This window comes from Cibotium barometz, chromosome 25 (assembly GCF_041138505.1).
Source record: "Cibotium barometz isolate CiBa-2024 chromosome 25, ASM4113850v1, whole genome shotgun sequence".
NCBI lineage: Eukaryota > Viridiplantae > Streptophyta > Polypodiopsida > Cyatheales > Cibotiaceae > Cibotium > Cibotium barometz.
The window spans coordinates 4,960,114-4,986,215 of NC_141070.1; the positions used below are offsets into that span (position 1 = coordinate 4,960,114).

Here is a 26,102-nt window from a genome sequence, read left to right on the forward strand (position 1 = left end):
AGGATTTGTAGGTTGTCCCCAAGAGGGTGATAGGTCTCCATCGGCGAATCTCCAACCTGTCACCTCCCTCCTTGGGGATCAAGTGAATCGAACCCTCCACCAGTCTCTCGTATAGATCAGGAAATTATAATCTCATTGAAGGTCGTGTGGAAGCGGTCCTCCGTGAGCTCCCAGTGACCAAGAAACAAGGGAACCGGAAGCCCATCCTCACCTTGGCAACTTGCTCCAGGGAGCGCTTGCAAAGCCTCTACAATCTCCTCGGAAGAGAAGGGTGTCATCCAGAAGCTTTGGAGAGCCGATGGGACCACCTCACGTGTGCTGCCTGACCCTCTCTCTCGCATCCTTTACCAGCAGGTGTGAGGCTCCGCAATGATGAGGAGGGAACTGAAGAAGCCAGTGGCTATGGCTCGAACCTAGGGCAGTTCAGAAACAATAGTGCCATCGGATCCTCTTAAGCCTCCAGATGCCATCCCTCCAGTGGTGAGGCCCTGTCCACTTGAAGAAGTCCCGCGTGCTTCTATCTCCAGCCTGAGTCCAGAAAGACGCGTGGGCATGGAATGTGTACTCCACTCTCCTCTCTTCTATGGAGCTAAACTCAGTGCAGGGTGTGGCCATCTAAGCCACAATCCAAGGGCTGTCTGGGGTGAGCTCCTGCAGGTGCTCATGTGTGGCCAGGCTCTGGAGGAGACTCTTCTACTCTCTAAACTCTTGCTAACCTGGTCGAGGTGCCTTGTGGAGAATGGTGCTGATCTCACTGAGCCCAATATCTAGTGTTGCCACCGGTATGCCCTCATGAAAGTCCAAGCTCTCCCATAGCTCCTCAATCCTCCTGCAAATCTCCAAGTCCTGTATCAAGCTCTCGGGAATGCGGAAGCTCTGCTGACTATCCTGTCACCAGGTGTCCTCTATAGAGAGGATGGTCGGACAAGGTTATGCCGACTTGTTCACAAGTCCACTCATCAATGTAGAAACAATCCAACTGGGAGAGATTGGGGCCTGCTATCAGATCTGGAAAATCTCAGGCCTCCTGACTGTGCCCAAACTATGAGATATGCCAGGGGTCCTGTCCCTTGGTGGTGAAAATAAGCTCCTCCCAAGCCGTAAGCTCAGCACCAGACACGGTATCTAGGCTATCCTCCTTTGTCTCCAGCATATTAGTCCGTCCCCCTTACACACCAGAAATCAGCCTGAGGAAGGCCCTGCTGAATTATGTTCTAGAAGTCCACTCAACCTGCCAGTTGTTGGAAATAAGTGCACACTAGGTGTACTATTTCTCTAGTCTACATTTGTCTAGTCTCAATTTTTGTCTTGAGTTTTGAGTGTGTGCCATGTGGCACCTCTACATTTATCCCATAAGCACTCTTGCTCAATGTCTTGTACTTGGCCCTATTTATTCAGGGGTCACATCAATGGAAATATCTCTCAGTTTTGCTTCATTCCTTTGCAGTCTTCCTCATGTTTTAGTTTAGTATGATACCATGCTAGATTTCTAACATGGTATCAGAGCCATGAAGATCCCTCTTCTCTCCCCTCAGTCTGCTGCAACCATAGCTGCGTCATCTCCATCTTCTCCTTTCAGTTTACCTCTCCCAGATATCCTCTACCTCTGCCCCGCTATCCTTCTCCGACATCTGCCCCAAAAATCTGCGCGCCATTTCCTGTTTCTGCCCACCGGCTACTTCTGTTGGCCTCTACATCTGGCCGCACCTCTTTAGCTGCAGTTCGTGGTGCTCCTGCTCCTGGGCAATCTCTGCCCCGCCATATTTCTGTCGCCACGATTCAGCTCCAGCCTGCTGCAAATCTGCACCATCTTCCCCTGGACCGCGCCCCCTTCTACGCCTCTGCCTCTTCATCTCCAGCAAGGCCTGCACTGCATCTGTCCCGCCATCTCCTGCTGGAACTGCTCGCTCGTCTCCTCAGCCTCTGGCCGCTCCTGTCTGCCCCGCCATTCTCTTGTTGCTGCGTGTTCGTGGAGCTGCTGTCTATACCAGGCCGGGTGCTGCTGTTCAGTCAGTTTGTGCCTCATCATCTTCTTCTCCGGCCTCCACTCCAGCTTCCATGTCTCCGTCTTCTACTCCAGCAACCTCTACAGCAGCAGCTCAAGGCACTCTCCATCTAAGAAGTATTTTCAGTCTACTCTCTATTTCTTGAAAAATCAAAAATCTCAGTTCTGAATTTCATTTACTTGTCTATCTTGTACGGGATTAGACACTGCCAAATATGGTAAGACCTTCCCATCTCTCTCATAATTGTCTATGCTTTCATGCTATCTACCACCATTGATCACCAATGATGTAGATCATGGGGTAATGTCATGACTATTTGTCTACATGGACTTATCTTTGTCCCTATCCAAGAGGCACCCCTGCATTACTCACTCTAGCGGGAGGATTGCCCTTGAGGAGGGATTATCAATCAAGGTCCATCTCTCTGTCTATCTACAATCAGTCAGTCTCTCTGTCTATGTGTCTATCTTGTGTGATCTTACAGTCGCATGTATCTGACACTCTGTCTATCAGTCTATATGCCTCTCTTTTGTGGATTAGCTACCCACATTCTCTTGGCATTTTCTGTCAATGTCCCCATTTATCTTCTATTTGTCAGACTCTCTCATGTCTATCTGACAGTCTCTCTCTCTCTGTGGGACCACTCTACTGGCTGATTGCCTCTCTCTCTCTCTGTCTATGATCCACTCTTGTCCCTACCCTTGTGGACCCATATGAGGATATCACTTGAGGAGGGGTGTCTCAGGATCTTTGTCTGTCATGTCTTCTGTCTTGTCTCTCAGTCTATCGGTCTTTATGTCTGTCTTCTAGTCTTGTCTTTCTGTCTTCCTCCTAGTGTCCACTTAAGGAGGGTGTTGGAAATAAGTGCACACTAGGTGTACTATTTCTCTAGTCTACATTTGTCTAGTCTCAGTTTTTGTCTTGAGTCTTGAGTGTGTGCCATGTGGCACCTCTTATTCATTACATATAGTGAATAAGGGGAGGGCTCACAGTACCACTACCGGACTACTTTGGTACTCTCCCCACCATATAGCGGCAGATTCGGATTATTCTTGCGAGGCATGCGAGACACCCAGTCAGGGTGCTGACCACAGAGGATATTGAGGAGATCCGCCAGTGTCCGATGCGGCACATGTTATGAGATGGAGGTACCTCCATAGGGTACCTTCCAGTTCCAGTTCCAGTTTCATTTTCTAGGTGCCAGTAGTATCATCTTTATTTTTCATTTTCTGGGGTTTTTTTATCCAGACATTGTATCAGATCCACCATGATGTAACTTTTGGTCTCATAGGTCATTATGGCCTTTTGAAGACGTTAATATAACATTTCATTTCATTTCATTTCTCTCTCTCTCTCTCTCTCTCTCTCTCTCTCTCTCTCTCTCCCTCTCCTATGGCCTTTTGGTCTCATAGGTCATTATGGCCTTTTGAAGACGTTAATATAACATTTCATTTCATTTCTCTCTCTCTCTCTCTCCTATGTGTGTGCTCCGCCCCGGTCCCTTCAACTGGTATCAGAGCCCGGTGTGTCGCGTGCGCGCGTGTACGCTTGCGGGTGTGCGGAGTCGTCTTCATCGTCGAAGCTCGACTATGGAGTCTTGAGCTTGGCAGGAGGAGAAGAAGAACTTGCTTTGAGTTTGGGCCTCAGCAAGGAGAAAGGAGACACAGATCTGATTTGCAGATCTGGTGAGGAGCTTGCAGGAGGCGTGGAGGTCAACCACAGTGTGCAGGGCAGAGCCGTGGGCTCGGGTCAACGTTGTGGGGCGTGCAAGCAGTGTCCGCAGTGTGTCCGCAGTGCCCCCAGTGCCCGCAGTGTCCCAATGTTCGCAGGTGCAGATTTGAGACAAGTGGATAGTGTGCGTGGGCAGCCAGGAGCAAAACCGTGAGCAGCTCATACAAGAGGCAGTTCGCAAGTGCTAAGGAAATTCGCAGAGTCCACCTTGCTGCGGGATTTGGTTGTGCGTTGAGGATTCCGCACATGTTTGCTCTGTGGTGAGAGTGTTTTGGCAGCAGTTTGCTCTCGGATTAGAGAGTGTTTTGACCTCTTGCAGGACACAGCTTCTCAACAGCTTGTGAGCTTGGTTTAGCTCAGGTTCGACACAGAGATTGTTACATGTATACTTACATGTGGTGCTGCTTGTGAGAGGAATTTGATCCTCGTTTATGCCCTCGCTTGGATGCTATGCACGGTTGCCTCGTATGCATCATTGGATGCCTCGTATGTGAATGCCATGTGCTTTGTTGTTGCATGCCCATTTATGCTCCTCGTATAGATCGAGGGTGAGCGGTTGTTGGTGCCTTGTATGCGCGATTGCTCCAGTGATTCCGGTCGAGAGTTCTCTCGGACAGTACCATTTGGATGCCCGATGGTGTGGGTGACAGTTTGAGAGGTGTGTGATCCTCTTGTCATCATTACCCACACTTGGATGCCCAGTTTTGGATGCCCATATGGATGCGCTTTATGTGTCCTTTGGATAACATGACAGGTAGTTGTTGATGCACTTTTGTATGCAGTTAAGGCAGGTTTGTGACACGGTTAGCTCGTGCTTGAGCTCAGTTACAGCGTGGGCATTTATTGGATGCCATGTATGCATTGTTGGATGCATGACCGCCTCTTGCATGTAAACAAAGTGTGACATCTGTACATGTAAACAAAGTGTGTGAGCTTTGTTGGAGCCATATTGGCATTGTTGGATGCACATTTGCATCTAGTTCGTCGTGTAGACAAGTTGGGGGTTTCTCCTAGATACAAGGGAGACCCTGCCGGATTTTTTGCAAAATCCGTGCATGTGCATTGGATGCTCGGTTGAGCTAGCACACGCTAGTTGAGAGCATCTTACAGTTGTCTCTATACATTTGGACGCGTTTGGTTCAGGTGGGAGACATTGACAGCCACACTACTCTCGGGTAGGAGAGTATATTGTACTCGAGCAGTTTGTCTATCTTGTTTGTGGACAGTCATGGCTTCGGAGATTGCCCACCATGCTGTTGCCCGTTTAGATGGTACAGATGCTACAGGTAGAGGGATGGCTGTGGTTGAGACGCCTCATGTGAGAGGCAGGTCTCATACTCATGAGAGACAGAGATCTAGATCACGTCGACAGCAGAGATGTTGGCATTGTGGTCATATGGGGCATATTAGACGTAGTTGCTTCAGGCGTATGAGGCAGCAGAGACGACGGAGTCGTGATGCTAGTTTGGCATTGACAGCAGTTGACAGCGAGATTGACTCAGCGGTTGAGTATCAGTGTGACGGTCAGGTCACCTTTCTCACTAGTGTTCCTTCATCGTATTTTGAGCCTGTCGATTGCACATTATCTCCACGATGGTTACTAGATACGCATGCTACTTTTCATGTCACTCCGCAGCGTGACTGGTTTAGTGGTTTTTCTAGTGGGAGACTTGGTTGTGTGCAGCTGGCAGATGGCTCAGTGTATGACATTGAGGGTGCTGGAGATGTATGCATGTCTTTGCCTAGTGGTGCATCGTATACGCTTCGTCATGTACGTTATGTGCCGGGACTCATACAGAGTCTCATCTCAGTCTCACAGTTGAGTGACCAAGGGTGCAAAGTTTTACTCGATGAGCATTCGTTTCGGATGCAGTGTGGCTCGCTAGTCATAGCGAGAGGTGCGAGGAGTCACCTAGTATACCCTTTGCATGTCACTCAGATACGAGATGGTCTGGTCTCAGTGATACTCCTTTCATGCAGACAGCGCGACTCTAGACGCATTTCTTTTGCAGATGAGTTGCATGGTGATGCTCAGACAGTGGTCGAGCATACAGAGCCCGAGGTGCATGGTTTGTCCAGCGTGGGACATGTTGAGAGCAGTGCTTGCTCTAGAGATGCACTACAGGGGCAGCAGTCACGAGATGTGACACAGGAGCCAGTGCATGAGATGTCTATTGATGGACATGTGGAGCATCTGTCCTCTATGGATGCACAGGGCGAGTCATCATGTGTGATGGCGGAGATGACTGGTTTAGATGCCGATGATGCTTCGGTAGTGCAGTCATTTCTTGACATGCTGATGTCAGATGAGATGCTACAGTCAGAGCATGACGATGCTTCTGACATGGTTCCAGGACACGTGGATACGGGGACACTGGCCAGTACCCCAGAGCTAGCACATTCATATGTGGCAGAGTCCAGTCCTGATGCGTCAGCTATGGCTGACATGGTGAGGCTATGCGAGATAGCTAGAGTAGCATCAGCGTTCGGGAGTCTCATGTATGAGATACTCATGTCGAGACCCGAGCTTGCATTTGCCGTGGGCGCATTTGCAGTGGGAGTTGTGAGCCGTGCGGTGGCTGACTCCACGGACATTCAGCATGGGGGAGAGATGCAGGTCATTGCTACATACCTGCATGAGTGCATGAGCTCTCGCAGACAGGATGCAGAGATGGGTGATATCTCTGCATGGCTTCCACCGCGCATTGGTCTGCTCGGAGAGCCGGATGCACTACGACACAGTGAGCCCGTAGGTGTGGGATGAGATCCGTCGTATCTCGTCCATCTTGTACATACTAGTTGTAGGCTAGTAGGTAGTGGGTTCTCACTTAAAGGCACATCGGCCTTTAAGTGGGAGGTTGTTGGGTCTCTCTCTCTCTCTCTCTCCTATGTGCGTGCTCCGCCCCGGTCCCCTTCAAGAGGGATTAACTACCAAAACCAATCCATCGAGCCATGATGAGAATAAATCAGAAGTGGAATCTTCAGATGATACTGCAAGTCAGTATTCAACGGACAATGAGATTGAAATATCTTTAGAGTCAGTGATGAAGGATAATGCTACACATCATTTCAGATCTGCACTGGGGGGAGACAACCTTATCTTATGATGGTGTACTTGCCATCTTTACACCCCTGTATTCACATGTTCTCAGAGCATAGATTCAGTACTACTTTTTTGTCTCAGTATTCAATTTTCCATGATTCAGTATTCTCATGCAAACATTGTACTACTTTTTGGTCTCATATGCTCATTGGGACTTTTGAAGATGTTAATCTCTCTCTCTCATGATCTCTAGGATGATTCGCAGCAAACCATCAGTACCACATGAGATCGTCATAGCAGAGCTTGCAGGTGCCCCCCATGGTGGTAGAGGCTCTATTTCAGACCATAGCCTACATCACACGCATCAGAAGCATGGGTCCAGAGAGACTACCCCGCTTGGCCATGGAGTCCTCACAGAGTATTGCCACAGAGGGCCATCACCCATCATGGTATGCCACAGTAGATGAGTGGTTCTCAGCACATGGGCTCAACATGGATAGATTTCCGCCCTTCCAGTATGATGATGACTCCCCATACTTTACACTCTCCCAAGAGGAGAGGAATAGAGTGCTGAGACAGGATTTGATCCACATGCACACCAGGGAGACTTGGTCGGGTCCCCTTCCCACCAAGATGCAGTACTATAGAGATCATTTCCTTAGATTCACAGAGGATGGATTTGTCAGACGCCCAGGCTATATGGATGTACACACGTCTCACGCTATGAGGATGACTATTGGTCTAATTAGAGTTTCCTCTCACACTTTGGAGATTGAGGCAGGGAGAGCAGCACGGACCCCTAGAGAGGACAGAGTATGTAGATTATTCCACAGAGAGGTAGAGACAAAGGAGCATTACATATGCAGATGCCGTGTATATCATGAGATCAGAGGGAGATACCACTGCTTGTTCAGAGAGGGTTGTGGCCCACTTAGCCGGGTGATGGAGTATCCTGATCAGAGATGCTTAGGCCTTTTTCTCCTTGAGCTACACCGACATAGAGAGAGGCTTCTACAGGTGCAGAGCTAGAGATCCCAGCCACGGATCACCAGCTTCTTTAGGCCTATCAGCAAGCCACACCCCCCTCCCCGTGTATCATCTACCTCCCAACGAGGGCTCTCACTACAGAGAGCCTTGGAGATCAGAGCTGCCAGGAGACCGCGACTACCCGGACGCAGACCACCACTACTCCATCAAGCCCAGTTTGCCCAGATTCAGGCATGATACTGCAGAGGTATGGAGGAGAGAGTCAAGAGACTACACCAGGGCACAACAAATGTGAGAGTCCTCCTCGCCCCATGCCCCATGTATGTACTACACCCCACCACCTCCACTGGGTGGAATTAGTAGTATACCACCTATCATGATTGTACATCTATAGCATGCTAGACAGTGACTGCATAGTGAGCTGCATATGACTAGGATTAGGTTTTCATTTCAGTTCTTTCCATGATACTCAGGACATGGACTTGTTGTATACAGATTTGTCTCATAGCCCATCTGGCCTTCCATAGACGTTAATATATATTTTCTTTTCTCTCTGTCTCTCTGTGGATACCACACTTTTGGCTCTCTCTCTCTCTCTCTCTCTCGCTTCCGCCGCCCTGTTAGCGCCGCCAGCTTCGCTTCCCCCTCCCGCCTGCTGTTCGCTTCCCCCTCTCTCTCTCTCTCTCTCTCGCTTCCGCCGCCCTGTTAGCGCCGCCTGCTTCGCTTCCCCCTCCCGCCTGCTGTTCGCCGCCCCCTCTCTGTTCAAACTTTCTGTCACCCCCTCCCGCCTGCTCGCTTCCGCCGCCCTGTTAGCGCCGCCTGCTTCGCTCCCCCCTGCTGCCCTGTACGCCGCACAGTTCTGCTGGCAATGGACAGTCTATCTATCCGTTAGACTGTGTGCGCCCCTTTCCCCACCCACCCTTGCTCAGGCCCCCAAGGCAGCAGCATAACTCTCTCTCTCTCGCTTCTTCCATGGCTTCCCCCTTAAGCAACCCGATGAAGGCGACCTTTATGGTCACAAACAAGAGGATAACAAATGTGGAAAAGGAAATGAAGGAATGGAAGGCAGAGATGGAGGGATGGTGGAAGGAGAAAGCCAACTTTCTCCAAATGGTATTCAATGAGGGTAAGCGGTGGAAAGAGGAGGAGGAGGACCTCATAGCGGAAGTCAAAGACCTTCACGGGGAAGTCAACACGCTCAAAGGCGTAATTTCAGCTCTTCAGAGGGAGCTTGCAGAGGCCAAGGCAAATGGTGGACTTGAAGAAGGTGAAATTCAGCCATCAATGATAGAAGAGCTCAAGGTTATCAAAGAACAAGTACGGGCAATTAAGGAAGAAGAGAAGCAATATGAAGCAAAGACTTCCTCATGGGTGGAAGTCATCACCAAGACGCAAAAGAAGATGGATGAAGCGGAGAAGTGGATAGAGGTCGCCAAGAAGGGTAAAGGTAAGGAGATAACAACCCCTACACCTACAATCATTAACATGACTTTGGAAGAGGAACAACGAAGACGTACACGTGCTTTGCATGTGAGGATTACCGGCCTTAAAGACAGGGATAAAGTTGAAGAAGAGGTGAAAGAGCTTATGGTGTTGATGGGGATTGACAGTCCGGCACACGCAAAAGCTTGGAGAGTGGGCAAAAAAAGCGGAGGCAACGGGGAAACATCAAAGGAAAGAGCTCTCATACTTCGCTTCCCCTCTATTGAGGCGAAGAAGGAGTTCTTGAAGAGACGACCCACTTTAAAGAATACAGGCATTTTTCTTGGTGATGATCTTACTCTTTCACAGCTTGCACATATGAAGGAAGTTATGCCAGAGATTAGAGCGGCAAGAGAAAAGGGAAAGATAGCATTTTATAGAGAAGGGAGGGTGGTCATCGTGGAGCGACGCTCTACATGACGGTGCGAGACCTATGGGACCAAATTAAAGCTGGCAGCCTGGAACTGCAATGGATCCCTCAGACTTGATGTAGGTGCCTTTGAGGACAGCTTTAGAGATAGAGATATAGTCTTCTACTCGGAGACTCACCAGGCTCCTGGTCAGATGATGCCACAGGTGACAGGATACAGATGGGAGACAGCTTGCAGAGTAGGGACGAGATCGGTACACAGTAGTAGAGGATGAGGAGGGGTGGCAGTTCTTTTCAGGGAGGAGCTGCAACCACTTCTACACATCATTCGGAGAGATGATCAGGCCAGATATATGTGGGTGAGACTGAGGGCCGACACAGGCAGATTCCTGTATATTGCCATATGCTATTTTGCTCCTAGTACATCGACATATGCAGCACCTAGAGGGTAGTCTCCTTTCTCTGTGCTAGATGATGACATATGGGAGTTCTCTAGGGATGGAGACATCATCCTGTTAGGGGACTTTAATGCCCGGACGGGCAACCGCCAGACAGCCTTTTAAGATACCTCGGAGGAGATGCTGAGAGAGCTGGACACTCTGGATATGGGATTAGACAGACGCTCACAGGATGTGGAGTGCACAGAGTATGGGAGATATTTGGTAGATATGGGGACTGCACATGGGTTGGCCATACTTAATGGCTTGCAGAGGTTTCCGTCAGCAGCTGGATTTACTTGCTTTCCACATAGACATGGTGCTAGCACAGTGGATTATGTTATGGCTATGCCCAGCTTTGTTTCATGCATTGAGGACTTCACAGTTGGATCTCGGCCCATTGGGGTAGTAGTGGATCATGCACTGTTGACCATTGACTATCTCTTTTCACTTTACCACAGCTCAGAGGACACGAGGGGCAGATCACACTCGATATACTTTTACCTCAGAGACTGATGTTGTCTACACAGATGGGATTTATAAACGTCTGTACACAGAGGAGCCAGGGAGACCTTTGGAGGAGTTGACCCATATACTGACAGAGACTTTACATGATGCAACGAGAGAGGCATATCCACATACTCAGCCTGGACAGAGACAGCGTTCTAGATGTATGCCCCAGAACAGCTGGTATGATGAGGAGTGCAGAGAGACCAGAGCCCGACTGCAGCGGGAGGTTGCTTTGGGAGTCACTACTCACCGACAGTCACGTATTGCCTTCCGATGTCTTGTGCGAAGGAAGAAGCGGGCCTTCCTTGCTCAGCTAGAGCAGGAATTATACCAGCTGTTCTTGAGCCAGGATTCGAGGGAGGCTTGGCGTCTGTTTCATGAGTCCTCCCCTGCTTTGGCCATCACTTCTACAGAGGTCTGGGGTAGTTATGCAGCATCTCTATATACAGTTCCTGGACAGACACCTTTTCCTGACCCGCCAGCACCATGCCCACAGACATGTACTTTCTTTACCGCAGAGATGGTAAGGAAGGCCATTGATAGGATGAAGACTGGGAGAGCATATGATCATGATGGATTGGTCGCTGAGCACTTTATTCATGCGAGAGACATGCTGGCAGAGCTTCTAGCAGTGATGTTCAATCGTGCTATGTGCGAAGGCTTACCCGAGACTTGGAGTAGGTCCAGCATCGTGCCTATCTTCAAGTCAGGGGACCCTATGGAGCCAGGGAATTATCGCACTATTATGATTGGTCACACACTAGCACGATTGTATGCATCCATTCTTGAGCAGCAGTTGAGTAGATGGGCAGAGAGACTTGGCATTCGAGCAGAGGGACAGGCAGGGTTCAGGAGAGGTTTCTCTACTCTTGACCACATCTTGACTCTGCGGGCCATTATTGAGGAGGGCAGGTCGCATGGGCGACGGATTTATTGTAGCTTTGTGGACTTCCGCAAAGCATTTGATACAGTGCCCAGAGCTAGATTGATGAGGCGATTACAGGAGATGGGGGTACCCACAGAGCTCATATGGGGGATTATGGCTTTATATAGATCAGTTGCTGGACAGGTACGCACCCCAGAGGGGGTCTCTACTTTGGTTCACTCCACTATAGGAGTGAAGCAAGGTTGCCCGTTATCTCCTTCACTGTTTGGTATGTATGTGGATGAGGCTTCTGACTACATTGAGAGATTGGGGGACAGAGGAGCCCAGCTAGCAGGTACATGGATCCCACTATTGTTATATGCTGATGATATTGTGTTGATCTCTGATTCCCCTGAGGGTATGCAGCGTCATCTGGATGCTTTACATGAGTTTGCACATGATAGTGGATTGTCTGTCAACCTTGGCAAAACCCAGGTTATGGTGTTTAACACCACGCCACAGTGGGTTAGGCGATCAGCTTCCACATTTACATATGGGCAAGAGATTGTGGAGTATACAGATGCATATACATATCTTGGGGTAGTATTCAGTGGGCCAGTGTTTTCGATGAGGAGAGCAGCAGAGACTAGATTGACTAGAGCACATGCAGCCCTGGGTGGTTTGGAGAGGATGTGTTCGCAGGTTTAGTTTCAGGAACCTCGAACGAAACTTTGGCTTTTTGACACTCTAGTGACATCAGCTATGCTTTATGGAGTGCAGATATGGGGACCTTCAGTGGGCCATCACAGCGCAGGCGGGTGGAGAGGTATGGAGAGGCCTTTGGTATCTATGATTGCTAGGATTATTAGAGCCAAGGCCCTGGTACCTCATGAGATTATTCAAGCAGAGCTGGCGGCTGCCCCTCTGGTGATTGAGGCTCTTACGAGATCAGTCTCCTACATACATGGCTTTTGGGATCTCCCCCGAGACAGATATGCACGCCTCGCCCTGGAGTCCTCCCGACAGTTAGCGTTACAGGGAGACACGGCTTGTTGGTATGGACAGATGACATCTTGGTTCCAGGCACATGGTTTTAGCATGGACATATTGCCTCCCTTCCAGTATTCTCTGGAGGCAACCTCTCTCACTCTCACACGGACAGAGATTACCAGACTCATCCGTCAGGATTTAGTTCAGCTGGACATTAGGAGGACATGGATACAGCCGACTGAGGAGCTGGGCACGAAGATGGCTTTCTATAGAGAGCATTTTCTTCAGCTCACAGGAGATGGTTTGGTGATCAGACCCAGTTACATGGATGTACACTTGTCTCATGCAGTACGATGTGCTATTGGTCAGATTCACACATCCTCACACCAGCTTGAGATTGAGATTGGCCGATATAGAGGTATACCAGCTGAGGCCAGGATATGCCGAGTATGCCATGGGGAGCCAGAGACAGAGCTGCATTATATATGCCATTGTACTGCATACTATGAGATACGTGGTCGTTTCCACTGTTTATTCAGAGAGGGTTTTGGACCACTTTCCAGAGTCATGGGGTACCAGGACCAGAGGTGTTTGGGATTGTTCTTGCTTGAGCTGCGGAGACATAGAGATAGCCTACTTAGGCGCACAGAGAGCCAGACTCAGAGGCACATTACAGATTTCTTTAGTCCAGCCATCACTGCGCCAGATGGACCACAGCAGCAGCAGGACATGGATACCGCCCACACCAGGGGTACACTGATTGATCGTGCGATTGAGCTTGGGTGGTCCAGACGCCCACGACTACGGAGGGGGGCATCCCAGCATAGACGGAGGTTGCAACGGCAGATTCGGATTATTCTTGCGAGGCATGCGGGACACCCAGTCAGGGTGCTGACCACAGAGGATATTGAGGAGATCCGCCAGTGTCCGATGCGGCACATTTTTTATGAGATGGAGGCACCTCCATAGTGTACCCCTCCGTCCCACATGATATTGTATCCCCTCACTATATTCCACTCACCTCCATAGCGTACCCCCCCCCCCCCCCCCCCCCCCCCCCCCCCCTCGCTATATTCCAGTTCCAGTTTCATTTTCTAGGTGCCAGTAGTATCATCTTTATTTTTCATTTTCTGGGTTTTTTTATCCAGACATTGTATCAGATCCACCATGATGTAACTTTTGGTCTCATAGGTCATTATGGCCTTTTGAAGACGTTAATATAACATTTCATTTCATTTCATTTCTCTCTCTTCTACCTCGCTTCTACGACCTCTCCATTCTAGACAGCCCCATGGCGGAGATACTTGATCTAAGGAGAGGGCAACACTTCAACTGATCAGCATACATGGATCTACCTGATATACATTTTTCAGTATTTTCCAGTATTTTCTACTCAGTATCATCTCGGAGTCTTACAGTTCTGTTCTTATAACTGTAGGACAATCAGTTTATTGTACTTTTTAGTCTCATTTAGTTGTTCTCTTTGATGAGACACCAACTTCAGATATACTCTCAGTTTTGGTCTCATAGGCCACTATGGCCTCTTAGAGACGTTAATATATCATTTCATTTCTTCGGTCTCATAGACCCTCTGGGTGTTTTGAGGACGTTAATATACCTCACCTGCAACACACCGGTCCAGTTTGTGACCAGTCAACTGGTTGAAAGACATTCTCCCCGCTGTTACATTACGATATTGTAAAGACATTTTGTTTCTCATGGTGGAAATTATTCGAAACATCATAAGAAGAAAATTTAAGGCAGGCCTGATGAGAACCCCTCTCTTGTTTGGAGTGCAAAGTGTGTTGACACTGGCATGGTGAGTGTGAACGTAAGGTTCTAACTACATTTTGATTTTGCTTCCTTTTGCCAGCTTCTTTGCACCTATGGATTGCTTTGGGCCCTTGAATACAAGCCTCTCATCTAGTCTCTCCCTCAAGAGAACAATTAGAGAACTCCATAAAAATGGAATAGAGGTACCTCTGAGGCATTTGATTTTGAACTGAATTTTATGGTAACTCTTTTAGTTCTGAATTCATCTTAGTTTTTTTGAGAAGTATTGTGCCAACACTATCCAGTTCAACACACGGTTTTGCACCCTTTTTTTGGATCTTCTGTGGGCAGGTGCTACTTGATGTGGTTTTTACTCATACTGGTGAGAACAATGATGAAGCGCCTGAAACCATATCGTTTCGTGGCATAGATAACGCAACCTACTACATCTTAGATCAAAATGGCAGGTTATTCATTGTTATGCCTATCTATTCTTACATTATCTTAAACAAGCTGATGCAATGAGGATAATTTTCTTGAAAATATTTACTTCAATGTAACATTATCTTAGCTTAATGTGAAGGTTTCATGAGGACAAGTGCTCATCCTTATCACTTGAATGAAAAGCAGATTGTCTGCTTGTAGTTGATAGATGTTGTATTTGTGTTTAATGATCCCTAAGAAGGGTATTTCTTTTCAGAGTTACAGGATCAGAATTGGGAGCAGACAATTCTTTCAACTGTAATCACCCTGTTGTACAAACTATGGTGAGCAATGAGCATTATCACAATTCAAGAAACTTAGTTTCTTTGCCAGAACTGAGAACAAGTTCAAGTGGGCAAATTGATTACTTGAGATCGAAATCCCTTTTGTTTGCTTTATGACAGATACTAGATAGCCTTCGGCATTGGGTAATAGAGTATCATGTTGATGGATTTTGCTTTGCAAATGCATCAGCACTCACCAAAGGACCTCATGGCGAGGAGCTAAGCAGGCCATTGCTTGTTGAGGCAATATCTTTTGATCCATTGCTGTCCAAGAGTAAACTTTTTGCAGATACTTCTTCCCCCTTCACAAGAATTAGTAAGGTATGGATGGGACTTCCTTTTTTTCTATCATTTTATATTTTGAGGACACAAGTTACCTGGTTTCAAATGTGACAAGATACACTAAAGCCATGACCAAGGCTCATGTATGAGCTCCTCAATGGGAATTCTCATTGTCTACCAAGATTGCAGCAGGCAATCTTTCCAAGTGTGGCATGGGCAACCCATAATATCCACCTGCTCAAGAATCAAAGTTAAGATACTCATTCAAAAACTTTATGGGTCACTGGAAGGTGCCACATAGGATTCCCAGTTAAGATCAGTTCAGGGTGGCCCTCTTTGCATCTAGGCCTTATTTGAAAATCAAAGAGTGCTGTTTAGAGTGCTCCTCCATGGAAAACTTTTGATGGAGAATCACTTCCTAATCTCTTTAAGGTAGTGACCGTACATGGATCACTCTGCCAAATGTCCAAGGAGGCACAGACCTAGGTGACCAAGAAAATATGCGAGCATGTGATCCCAAGGAGCAACCAGCTTGTTTTGAATTGAGGGTTTCTTTGGATGCACGGTGTAGACGATGCCAAGAGTGAAAAGGTGGGTACAATTCAAGGCTAAGGTGTTAATGTTTGGGAGTGCTGCTGCATCCATGACTGGAACACGTGAACCCCCCCCCCCCCCCCCCCCCCCCCTCCTGTGCACTGTCTTCACCATGCCTGTGGCCCTCCTTCTCTAAATGGCCTGCGCCCCCACCTCCCACGCCTTCTTCCCTCTTTCGCCATCCCACCGCATGCCATCCCCTTGGCCACTGCCCACCTGTCCACCTTCTCTTCTCTGCCCGCCTTCATGCCCCCGTCCCCTCTTCTTCCATTCCCCCCTGCCTTCCTTTAACTGTCTTCTCCTGCCTCCTCTTCTTCCGCCTGCCCTCATTCCATCTTTTTCCTCTTCCGCCTTCCCTCCTTCATCCGCCTTTGCCCCGCCCTCTTTGCTTCCTGTGAACCTCTCTGCAGCCCTCCTGCTACCCTCTGCCGTGTTCAAGGCCTTCACCCAGGGTGCAGGCTGCTCCACACATTATCACGTGGGGGCAGTAGCCTGGGTGATAGAGGCCGATACAGACATTCTATCTTCAGAGACTTGTTCTCCAAGCACTTGTTAGAGATGGGAGATCATCAACAGCATTGTTGCATGGCATATTTGGCAGGCCCGTTGCAATAGCGAGGTCATTGAGGGCATTTCAACCCCCCCCCCCCCACCCCCAAAAAAAAAAACAAAAAAACAAAAAGCTGAGTCCATCTGCTCCATTTGGATTGATATCATTCATACCCTCCATGGCCAATGGGGAAGCTTCAAGGTGGATCCGATCGCATGCGTATGTGGCGAGATGCTTCTTTGTGCACATGGCACTAGGGTCCCTATCTCTCTGATAGGGACGATGAGATCTCTTGGCATTACAGACCTCTTGTTGGCTTCCCCCCCCCTCCCCCCCCCCCCCCCCCCCCCCCCCCCATGAGATAGTCCCTCCTAGTGCGCCAACCATGGATAGAACCACCATCCCCATATATTCTCTTCACCTCTTTTGAGGGCTCTCAGCATGTACATTTAGTCTTTGGATGCTTGACTTTTAACTAATAGAAGGATCTTTCCCCCAAAAAAAAGGGGTAGTGATTGCCTCTAGATCACTTTGCCAAAAGACCAACAAGACACCAGACCTAGGTGACCAAGGAAATATGTGAGCACCCTAGCCGTAGGAGCAACCAGCTTGCTTTGGATTGAGGGTTGCTTTGATGCAGGTTGTAGTTGATGCCAAGTGTGAAAAGGTGGGTGCAATTTACACCCATGTTTCACTTATATAGTGCTCATTGTTGCTATAAATAATCATCTTGTTATAAATAGAGAATACACATGGTTTTATTAATAATAACCTTAGCTTCTTGTATTAGCGTGCTTTCTCCTAATCCCAGGGCTCCCCTAACCCTATTGGATTAGGCCACTAAGCTCGAAGATTAGCACTAGATACGTGACATATTTCCTTGCCTCAGACATTTCCACTCTTGGAAACAAAATCTGTCTAAGAAAGAAAACTGGGAAACCTATGTTGTAAACTAGCAACTGTCCCTCTCAAGTCAAAGATATTCCCACTCTTGGAAATAAATAGGGGAAGCTCAAACTACATGTGACAACTGACTCCATAATCTGGTTCACCATTCATGCACTTTCCACTTATAATGTTGCTATAGGAATTGACTAAAATCTGCAATCATTGTTCCTACAACTATCTCAGTGGAACTAAAAATAGACCAACTCAAACCGGAGTCATGAGGAACACAACAATCCCTCAATCCAACTCCCAAGGAATCGGATAATTTGACATCACAGAGACAATTGTCGTCACCAATTAAATTACCTATCCTATCAGGGTTGGGTAATTCCTTGTACCTAGAGGATAGTAAAAATAATACTTTCCACATAACTATGAGATATCTGAACACTCTCGTCATAAATGACCTCTGCAAGTGTTCCTATCAAGGCACCGTTCAAGCCAAAACACCCATGATATAACTCTCTTACTACACCATATCCTCTTCCAAATGCATGAGTGTGGGATTAGCTATACTACAGGTCAATTCTTTCTAGGACTACACCTAGAACTACATTTTCAAGTTCTAATTCTGAAGGAAAACTTGAGTGTCATGTTGACACCCATACCAAATGTAGCCTATTCAGTATTATCATCAGCAATCAAATGATCTCTCGGTGTTGAACATGTGCAATGTTCCACCATAATTGATTTATCCTCTCTGCCTGACAGACGAAGAACAATCATCATGAGTAGGAACCCCAAACTCAACATACTGTGTCAGGGTAATCAAGATGCAAGCGAAATCTGCCAACATCGACACTCTCTACTGGAACTAGGTTGAACTAGTATAATTCCATGAGTCAATACCTCACTACAGAGCTTTGGATAACAGCCATAAAAGCTGAAAAAGTGGACATCTACCTTGTCAGAGGCATGGCCCATAAACCTTACATCTGCCACGCCAAAGGTGTGGCTAATGAATTGGACATCTGCTATATCAGAGACTAGTGCACTCACCCCATGAACTAGGCATCCATCAATCCTAACTATCCCATGAGAAGCTTAAACAATTTGCCTCGAGGGAACCCTATAAACCCATGCATGTGATACATCCTAGCATCCCATACCCCATATATGTCTTATAATCCATCACTCGTCAGCTTACAAGTCTTCTGAAAGATTTCCTAAGATTGCTAGCAATCTCTTTCGGCATACAAAGTGAATCTTCTCGGGAGAATAAATCTATTTGAGAAACGTACTAATTTCAATATCAGCAAAATTTGGTCTGAATCTAGATCTCTACAAAATATATGTGCGTAAGCAAGGATCCATCAGAACTGTCTCTACGAAGCAAAAAAGCTTCACCTCACATCTGGCAAAGCATAACCGCTTTACCCAAAACATATAGACCCCATCATAGTTGCAAATGCTAAGCAACAACATAACACTCTCTCCGATGATCTGCAATCCAAGTCTCATTCTTCCTTCCTTCTTGTAATTGATTTCTCAAATCAACTGCCACTTCCCTCAATCTAGAAATCCACCAAATAGGAATATGATGTATCCAGAAACCTTGCATGTAGCAAATCCTAGCACCTCATACCACTAGGATACACTCCATACAAAATCCCATTTAGACATAAGGTTAAGAGTGATCAATTCCTTTCCAATCCCGTCTTGACATAACTAGACTCCTACCTGAAGGACAGTGACTTTCAGGTTAGCCTACCACATCAATCTGTCCCATATGATATTCCCTTGATACCAAGTGTCAAATCCCCACGGATCTCCTAAACGCAAAACACGATTAATTAGTACAAACCCCCTAAGAGGGGTGCAAGCTAGCTCACCTCCCAACCATAGGTTCTATGCTTCGAACCACCCCCAAGCCAAGGTCGAAGGTTTGACTCCCACAGATCCATGCTAGTCCTTCGGCATGCTCACTCCCTGTGGGTGTTTGTGTGATGCGTCCCTATGTGTGAACACTCCCTATAGGTGTTTTTGTGATGTGTGAACCCACTCTTATTGTTGTTGGGTGGATAAGTATGCATTAAATGTGAGTCTATGAGGTAGATGAACCTCCAAGCTATAAAAGCAATGCATTTGGTGAAGGCTATTATCAATCATCATTGAGTTGCACAATTTTTCTCTCTTGAGCATTATCTTTCTCTCTCTCATACACACCATGGCTACCTTCCATACACCCTAGCTCCTAGTTGCATTGTGCAAACCCTGAACCTAAACATGGTAGGGATTGCAAGACGGGAAAAGGGATGCCAAGTAATCCCACATGCAAAGGTAGTGTGGAAGAATGAAAAGGTATATATAGTCCAAAGGGACCCCTCCTATCTTCAACTCCCCCAAGCTTATCTTTTGTGGAAGACTAGAAGGATGGTTAGGCAGAGTGGGGACCTGTCTTAGCATGCTAGAGCCTCCACAAACCTATGGAGATGTGGATGCCTCCAGGAGTTTGCGGCCCTCGCGAAGGGGCACTCTAGATACATTTGTTTTTCCAGCTGCCAAGTTCAACCATGATGTGAGAACTGTCATGGCCCTGTGAAAATGGAGCAGGACAAGTGTGGGCATGGTGGTTGCAGAGTCAGAATATTTTATGATTCACATGGGGGGTGCCCGGACAGTGTTTAAGATGTGTGGACATCCCTTGGTGTGAAGGGGGAAACTAAAAACATTAAGTTTTAATGTTTATTGGAGTTTGCCCCTAGGCCTTAGTGGCCCTAGGAACTTATTAAGTTGGGGCCCTAGGGATTAAATTGGGGAGGAGTTTTCTCTCTCTTCTCTCTCTCTCTTCCCTTTTTGGGGAGTCGTGTAGCAAAAGTGGAGAAGCCCTCATGCGCTTGTGTACTAGCGTGGAAAAGCTCAAGAGAAAGGAGAAGGCGGCTGTTTTGCTGTGGCTGTAGCTGTTTTTCTGAGTAGAATCAGCCGTACAGCACTGTACGGCCAGAACTGGGCAAACTCTCTCTCTCTCTCTTTCTCCTCTGTTGCTGGCGGCGCACAGTACAGCTGCTGGAAACTCTGCGCAGAAGACCTGTACAGGCTGTACAGTCTGTTTTTCAGCCCATACCCTACTGTACGACTGCCGTACAGTGTACGGGCAGTCAGATACAGCAAGTTCTGGTGCAGGCGGCGCTTCCTAGGGTGCTGGACAGAACTGTGTATGCTGATTCAGGCAGGTACAGAAGTGGACAGCAGACTGTTTATGCAAGTACAACGCCTGGCACGTATCCCGAGGCGGTACAGTCGGATACAGTGCTGATTTTCAGATCTGTACTTTTCAAGGACAGCATAAGAGTGAGCATCAGGAGGAGGATAGAGGCAAGTGCAAGCACACGTGTGAAGCAGGGTTGTGGATTCAAGTGCCTGCAGGCACAGATTAGTGCTGTTGCTTCCTCCAGTGTTGTTTCACGAGCTGAACTTGGTAAGCCTTGACTCTGTTCATCTATCTCTCTTTCTATTGCTTGATGTCTGCTACAGGTATGTGTTATCTGGCTCCTTGTGAGAGAAGGAGTATGGCAGATTGACAAGGGATTAAGACAGGGATTGAACAGCATATGTGTGTTTGAGCTGAGAAGATGTATCATGCTCTTGAGTTATGCCAGATGTATGCCCATGGTTGGCCTGCTTTGTGAACTTGGCTGATCAGAGGGAGGCACAGTGTGTTGCTTGAGGACACAGATCTGTGTGCATAGATCCTCTGTGCTGAGAAGGATTTGTGGGCAGTCAGATTGGACTTACAGGTGTAAACTCTTGGCTGGTTTTTGTGTTGTACTCAGCCATACATATTATTTTAATTGAATAAAGAAATACCGCAAGGGGCGCCAAGCTTTGGGGCCAACAGGTGTCGCTGTGTTTTCAGATTTGGGCACTCTAGCCCCAATCTGTGTTTTGTTTCTCATCTAGACTACAAGTGGACGGGTGATTGCTCCTACCGCACTCTGGTTTCCATCAGAGGCCGGTGTCAAGGTTCCGTTGCCGGGACCAATCATCAACTTTCTGAAGGGGGTGAGCTCGTGGTTGCTTTGGAGAAAGCCATCGCTGAAAATTCAGCAATCATGTCTGATACAGAGGAAGAGTACTTCTATCAAGAAGAAGAAGAGCAAGAGTCTTCTGAGCCTTATGAGGATGTAACACAGCCAGAAGATGTGCATGGTAAAGAGGATGATGATGCTCGGTTCAAAGATCGCTTGGCTAGTGTTATGGATACTTTTATGCAGCTCACTCAGAGTGAGAGATTTGCTGAATTTTTGAGATCTCGCTCAGAGCCCCGCACAGAGCCCCAGAAAAAGAAGAAGAAGGTTCGTTCAAAGAATCTTTCTCAGGGTCATAGTGGTACCACTCCACAGGATCCATCTCCTGCCCAGTTTCTGAATATGCAGCATGCTTTTGGTGCTAACCCACAGAGTTCCTTCTATGGACAGCCACCTATTCCTCAGCCGAACATGCATCCAGGGTACTTTGGTGGTGGCTCGGTGTTTCAATCCATGACTGGGGGTTATCCTCAGGGAGGCATGGGTATGTATGGGCCTTTTGGAGCCAATTTTCAGCCTGGCATGCAAGGGAATATGTATGGTGGTATGCAGTCCAGTATGCAAGGAAATGTGTTTGGAAGCATGCAACCTGGGATGCAAGGCAATATGTTTGGTGGCATGCAGCCAGGTATGCATAATGGAATGTATGGAAACATGGCTGGGATGTATGGTATGCCTGGTGTTGGAATGGGAAATGTTGACCCAATGATGGGTATGAATGTTGGGGGCAGCAATCTCACAAAACCACTTCCATATGATAATCTAACGCCTCTGGGCAAGGCGAAGGATTACAAGGAAGGGGGAGCTGCAGTGAAGTTTGACACTTTCAGTGGGGCCAAGGATAAATTGAAGGCACTTACCTTTTTACAGCAGTTTGATGCTGCTTTTTCTGGTGGGAATTACACAGAGTCCTCGAAGGTGAGGAAAGCTGCCACTTTTCTCAAGGGCAATGCTTTGCAGTGGTGGTCTACTCTTCTTTTGCAGGGCATAGCACCCACCACATGGGTCCAATTTAAACAGGTTTTCTCTTCCGTATGGCTCACATCTACATTTGAGGTGGATGTTATGACCGCATGGCACAAGCTAGATGCTTCAAAGTGTGATAGTTTGGAGGATTATAACAAGAAGTTTTGGGAAGCTCTTCTCCTAGTGACTTCTTATCGTGCCGTGCCATTATCTGAGCAGGTAGAGAAGTATTGTTGTGGGCTGCCCAAGGAGGTACGAGATTACTGTATAAAGACAAGAGTAACGAACATGTCACAGATGATTGAAAATGCTATGACAGCTAATGCGTTACTCACAGGTGGTTCATCTGGATTTAAGGGCAGTAAGAAATTGAGCAAGAAAGCTGAAAAATTTGGGCATGCTTCTCGTGATGCTAAAGGGTCTACAGAGACAAAGTATAAGAAGTTGCCAATGCCCAAAAGGACTTCTGAGGAAAGACAGGCTTTGAGAGATGCTCAAAAGTGTTTTTACTGTACTGAAGAGGAGGTTGTAGAAGGAGGGAAGAAGATACCACCCATTTTGCATACAAAGGATAAGATCTTTGAGGCTGATCAGTATGTGGAGAGCTTGGATGAAGCTTATCGGAGAGTTAAGTTGGCCCCCCAGAAAACTCAGCAGAAGCAAAAGAAGGCCGCAGACCGTCACATACGTGATTTGCAGTTTGCATTGGGTGATTGGGTTCTTTTGCGCTTTGAAAAGGCTAGACTCAAGAAAATGAAGGGTAAAGAGCGCTTATTCCCTAAGTTGAGCATGCGATATTATGGGCCTTTTCAGGTTTTGGAAAAGATTGGTGAGGTAACCTATCGTTTGAAGTTACCAGATCACTGGAGGATTCACAATGCTTTTCACGTGAGTCTTCTTAGACCTTTCCGTGGGGATGTGCCTGAGGATGTATCAGATGAGGCTCAGCCGGAAGTTGAGGAACTTGATGAGGTTCTGATTCCAGAGCAGATACTGGCACATAAAGAAAGGAAGGTACGAGGTAAAGTTTCCCGTCGCTATCTTGTGAAGTTCAAGAACTATTCACCGATGGATGCGAAGTGGATGGAGGAAGGTGACTTAACAGATTCACCTCAGGTTTTGCAGCTTTATCTCGATGCCTTTGAGTTAGAGCCGACTCTTATTGTGGCTCATTCAGGTTCAGCAGAGCATGGGTCTGGAGCATTACCTGATGCTCAAGAGGGGGGTAGCACCTCCACTCCCTTGATACAGACAGGCTCAGATGACATCTAGAGGTCGCTTGGTGCAGATTTTATCTCATCCGAAGGTACTGAGGCTGACAGTACATCTGTTTATGGGACTTCTATGATATATGTGTACTAGTCACATGGAGATTTTTGTGGATATGTATGGTTCACAGTGGTATACAACTTGGACTATTACTATGCCATTGGTTTGCAGTGAATGTTGATACATGTGTATGGCTCAGAGAGATTGGGACGCTGATCTTGCCATATTGTATATTTCACTTTGGATATTTTGATGCATCACCAGAATGCAATCGAGGACGCTTGCCATCTTTCAAGAGGGGGGTATGTCATGGCCCTGTGAAAATGGAGCAGGACAAGTGTGGGCATGGTGGTTGCAGAGTCAGAATATTTTATGATTCACATGGGGGGTGCCCGGACAGTGTTTAAGATGTGTGGACATCCCTAGGTGTGAAGGGGGAAACTAAAAACATTAAGTTTTAATGTTTATTGGAGTTTGCCCCTAGGCCTTAGTGGCCCTAGGAACTTATTAAGTTGGGGCCCTAGGGATTAAATTGGGGAGGAGTTTTCTCTCTCTTCTCTCTCTCTCTTCCCTTTTTGGGGAGTCGTGTAGCAAAAGTGGAGAAGCCCTCATGCGCTTGTGTACTAGCGTGGAAAAGCTCAAGAGAAAGGAGAAGGCGGCTGTTTTGCTGTGGCTGTAGCTGTTTTTCTGAGTAGAATCAGCCGTACAGCACTGTACGGCCAGAACTGGGCAAACTCTCTCTCTCTCTCTTTCTCCTCTGTTGCTGGCGGCGCACAGTACAGCTGCTGAAAACTCTGCGCAGAATACCTGTACAGGCTGTACAGTCTGTTTTTCAGCCCATACCCTACTGTACGACTGCCGTACAGTGTACGGGCAGTCAGATACAGCAAGTTCTGGTGCAGGCGGCGCTTCCTAGGGTGCTGGACAGAACTGTGTATGCTGATTCAGGCAGGTACAGAAGTGGACAGCAGACTGTTTATGCAAGTACAACGCCTGGCACGTATCCCGAGGCGGTATAGTCGGATACAGTGCTGATTTTCAGATCTGTACTTTTCAAGGACAGCATAAGAGTGAGCATCAGGAGGAGGATAGAGGCAAGTGCAAGCACACGTGTGAAGCAGGGTTGTGGATTCAAGTGCCTGCAGGCACAGATTAGTGCTGTTGCTTCCTCCAGTGTTGTTTCACGAGCTGAACTTGGTAAGCCTTGACTCTGTTCATCTATCTCTCTTTCTATTGCTTGATGTCTGCTACAGGTATGTGTTATCTGGCTCCTTGTGAGAGAAGGAGTATGGCAGATTGACAAGGGATTAAGACAGGGATTGAACAGCATATGTGTGTTTGAGCTGAGAAGATGTATCATGCTCTTGAGTTATGCCAGATGTATGCCCATGGCTGGCCTGCTTTGTGAACTTGGCTGATCAGAGGGAGGCACAGTGTGTTGCTTGAGGACACAGATCTGTGTGCATAGATCCTCTGTGCTGAGAAGGATTTGTGGGCAGTCAGATTGGACTTACAGGTGTAAACTCTTGGCTGGTTTTTGTGTTGTACTCAGCCATACATATTATTTTAATTGAATAAAGAAATACCGCAAGGGGCGCCAAGCTTTGGGGCCAACAGGTGTCGCTGTGTTTTCAGATTTGGGCACTCTAGCCCCAATCTGTGTTTTGTTTCTCATCTAGACTACAAGTGGACGGGTGATTGCTCCTACCGCACTCTGGTTTCCATCAGAGGCCGGTTTCAAGAACCATGACACATCATGGGCAGTGTAGCAACTCAACCATAAAGAAATACCGCAAGGGGCGCCAAGCTTTGGGGCCAACAGGTGTCGCTGTGTTTTCAGATTTGGGCACTCTAGCCCCAATCTGTGTTTTGTTTCTCATCTAGACTACAAGTGGACGGGTGATTGCTCCTACCGCACTCTGGTTTCCATCAGAGGCCGGTTTCAAGAACCATGACACATCATGGGCAGTGTAGCAACTCCTGGTTGAGGAGGGGTTTCATGTTACGCACCTAGGGCAATCCTCAAGATCAGTTGCCTTATCCAGTAGGCTTAGGGGAGCCCTGGGATAAGGAGAAAGAAGGCTAATACAGGCGGCTAAGGTTATTATTAATAAATCCATGTGTACTGGCTATTTATAACAAGATGGTTATTTATAGCAGTAGTGGGCACTATATAAGTGAAACATGGGTTATTATTGTTATAACCTCACTAGGCCTGATAGAAGAGCTTGACCATACATGATTGTGCCTACATCAATCTACCCAAAGACAAATCCTGTGGCTCTAAGTAGGGATAAGTGAAAAACAAAGCCTTTTATAGCTACAAGGCTTACAACATATAAACAAGGATTATTTAGGGGACTGCCTGGGCAAAGAACTCGTGCAAAATGGAAAAGGACTTTGAAAGCCCTGTCGTAATCTTCCTCTTCAAGAAAAAGATTTGTCATCACTTTGAGAGCTTTCTCTAGTGTCATGGATGTCTCTACTACATCTTCTTCGTCTAC

General features: G+C 47.3%; 1 protein-coding gene across 9 annotated transcripts in view; it reads left to right on the forward strand.

Moving 5' to 3' along the window:
• LOC147624169 (isoamylase 2, chloroplastic-like) overlaps positions 1-26,102 on the forward strand; it is a 221,221-nt gene that overhangs the window by 175,895 nt on the left and 19,224 nt on the right. For all 9 annotated transcript variants that reach the window (XR_015269057.1, XR_015269058.1, XR_015269056.1 and 6 more), the window contains exons 12-15: positions 14,295-14,397; positions 14,546-14,661; positions 14,895-14,961; positions 15,082-15,282. Coding sequence is in view for 6 of the 9 variants with exons in the window: in XM_086819095.1 (XP_086675221.1) it covers positions 14,295-14,397; positions 14,546-14,661; positions 14,895-14,961; positions 15,082-15,282 (487 nt within the window). In the remaining 3 variants the exon portion in view is untranslated. The remainder of the gene's footprint in view (positions 1-14,294; positions 14,398-14,545; positions 14,662-14,894; positions 14,962-15,081; positions 15,283-26,102) is intronic.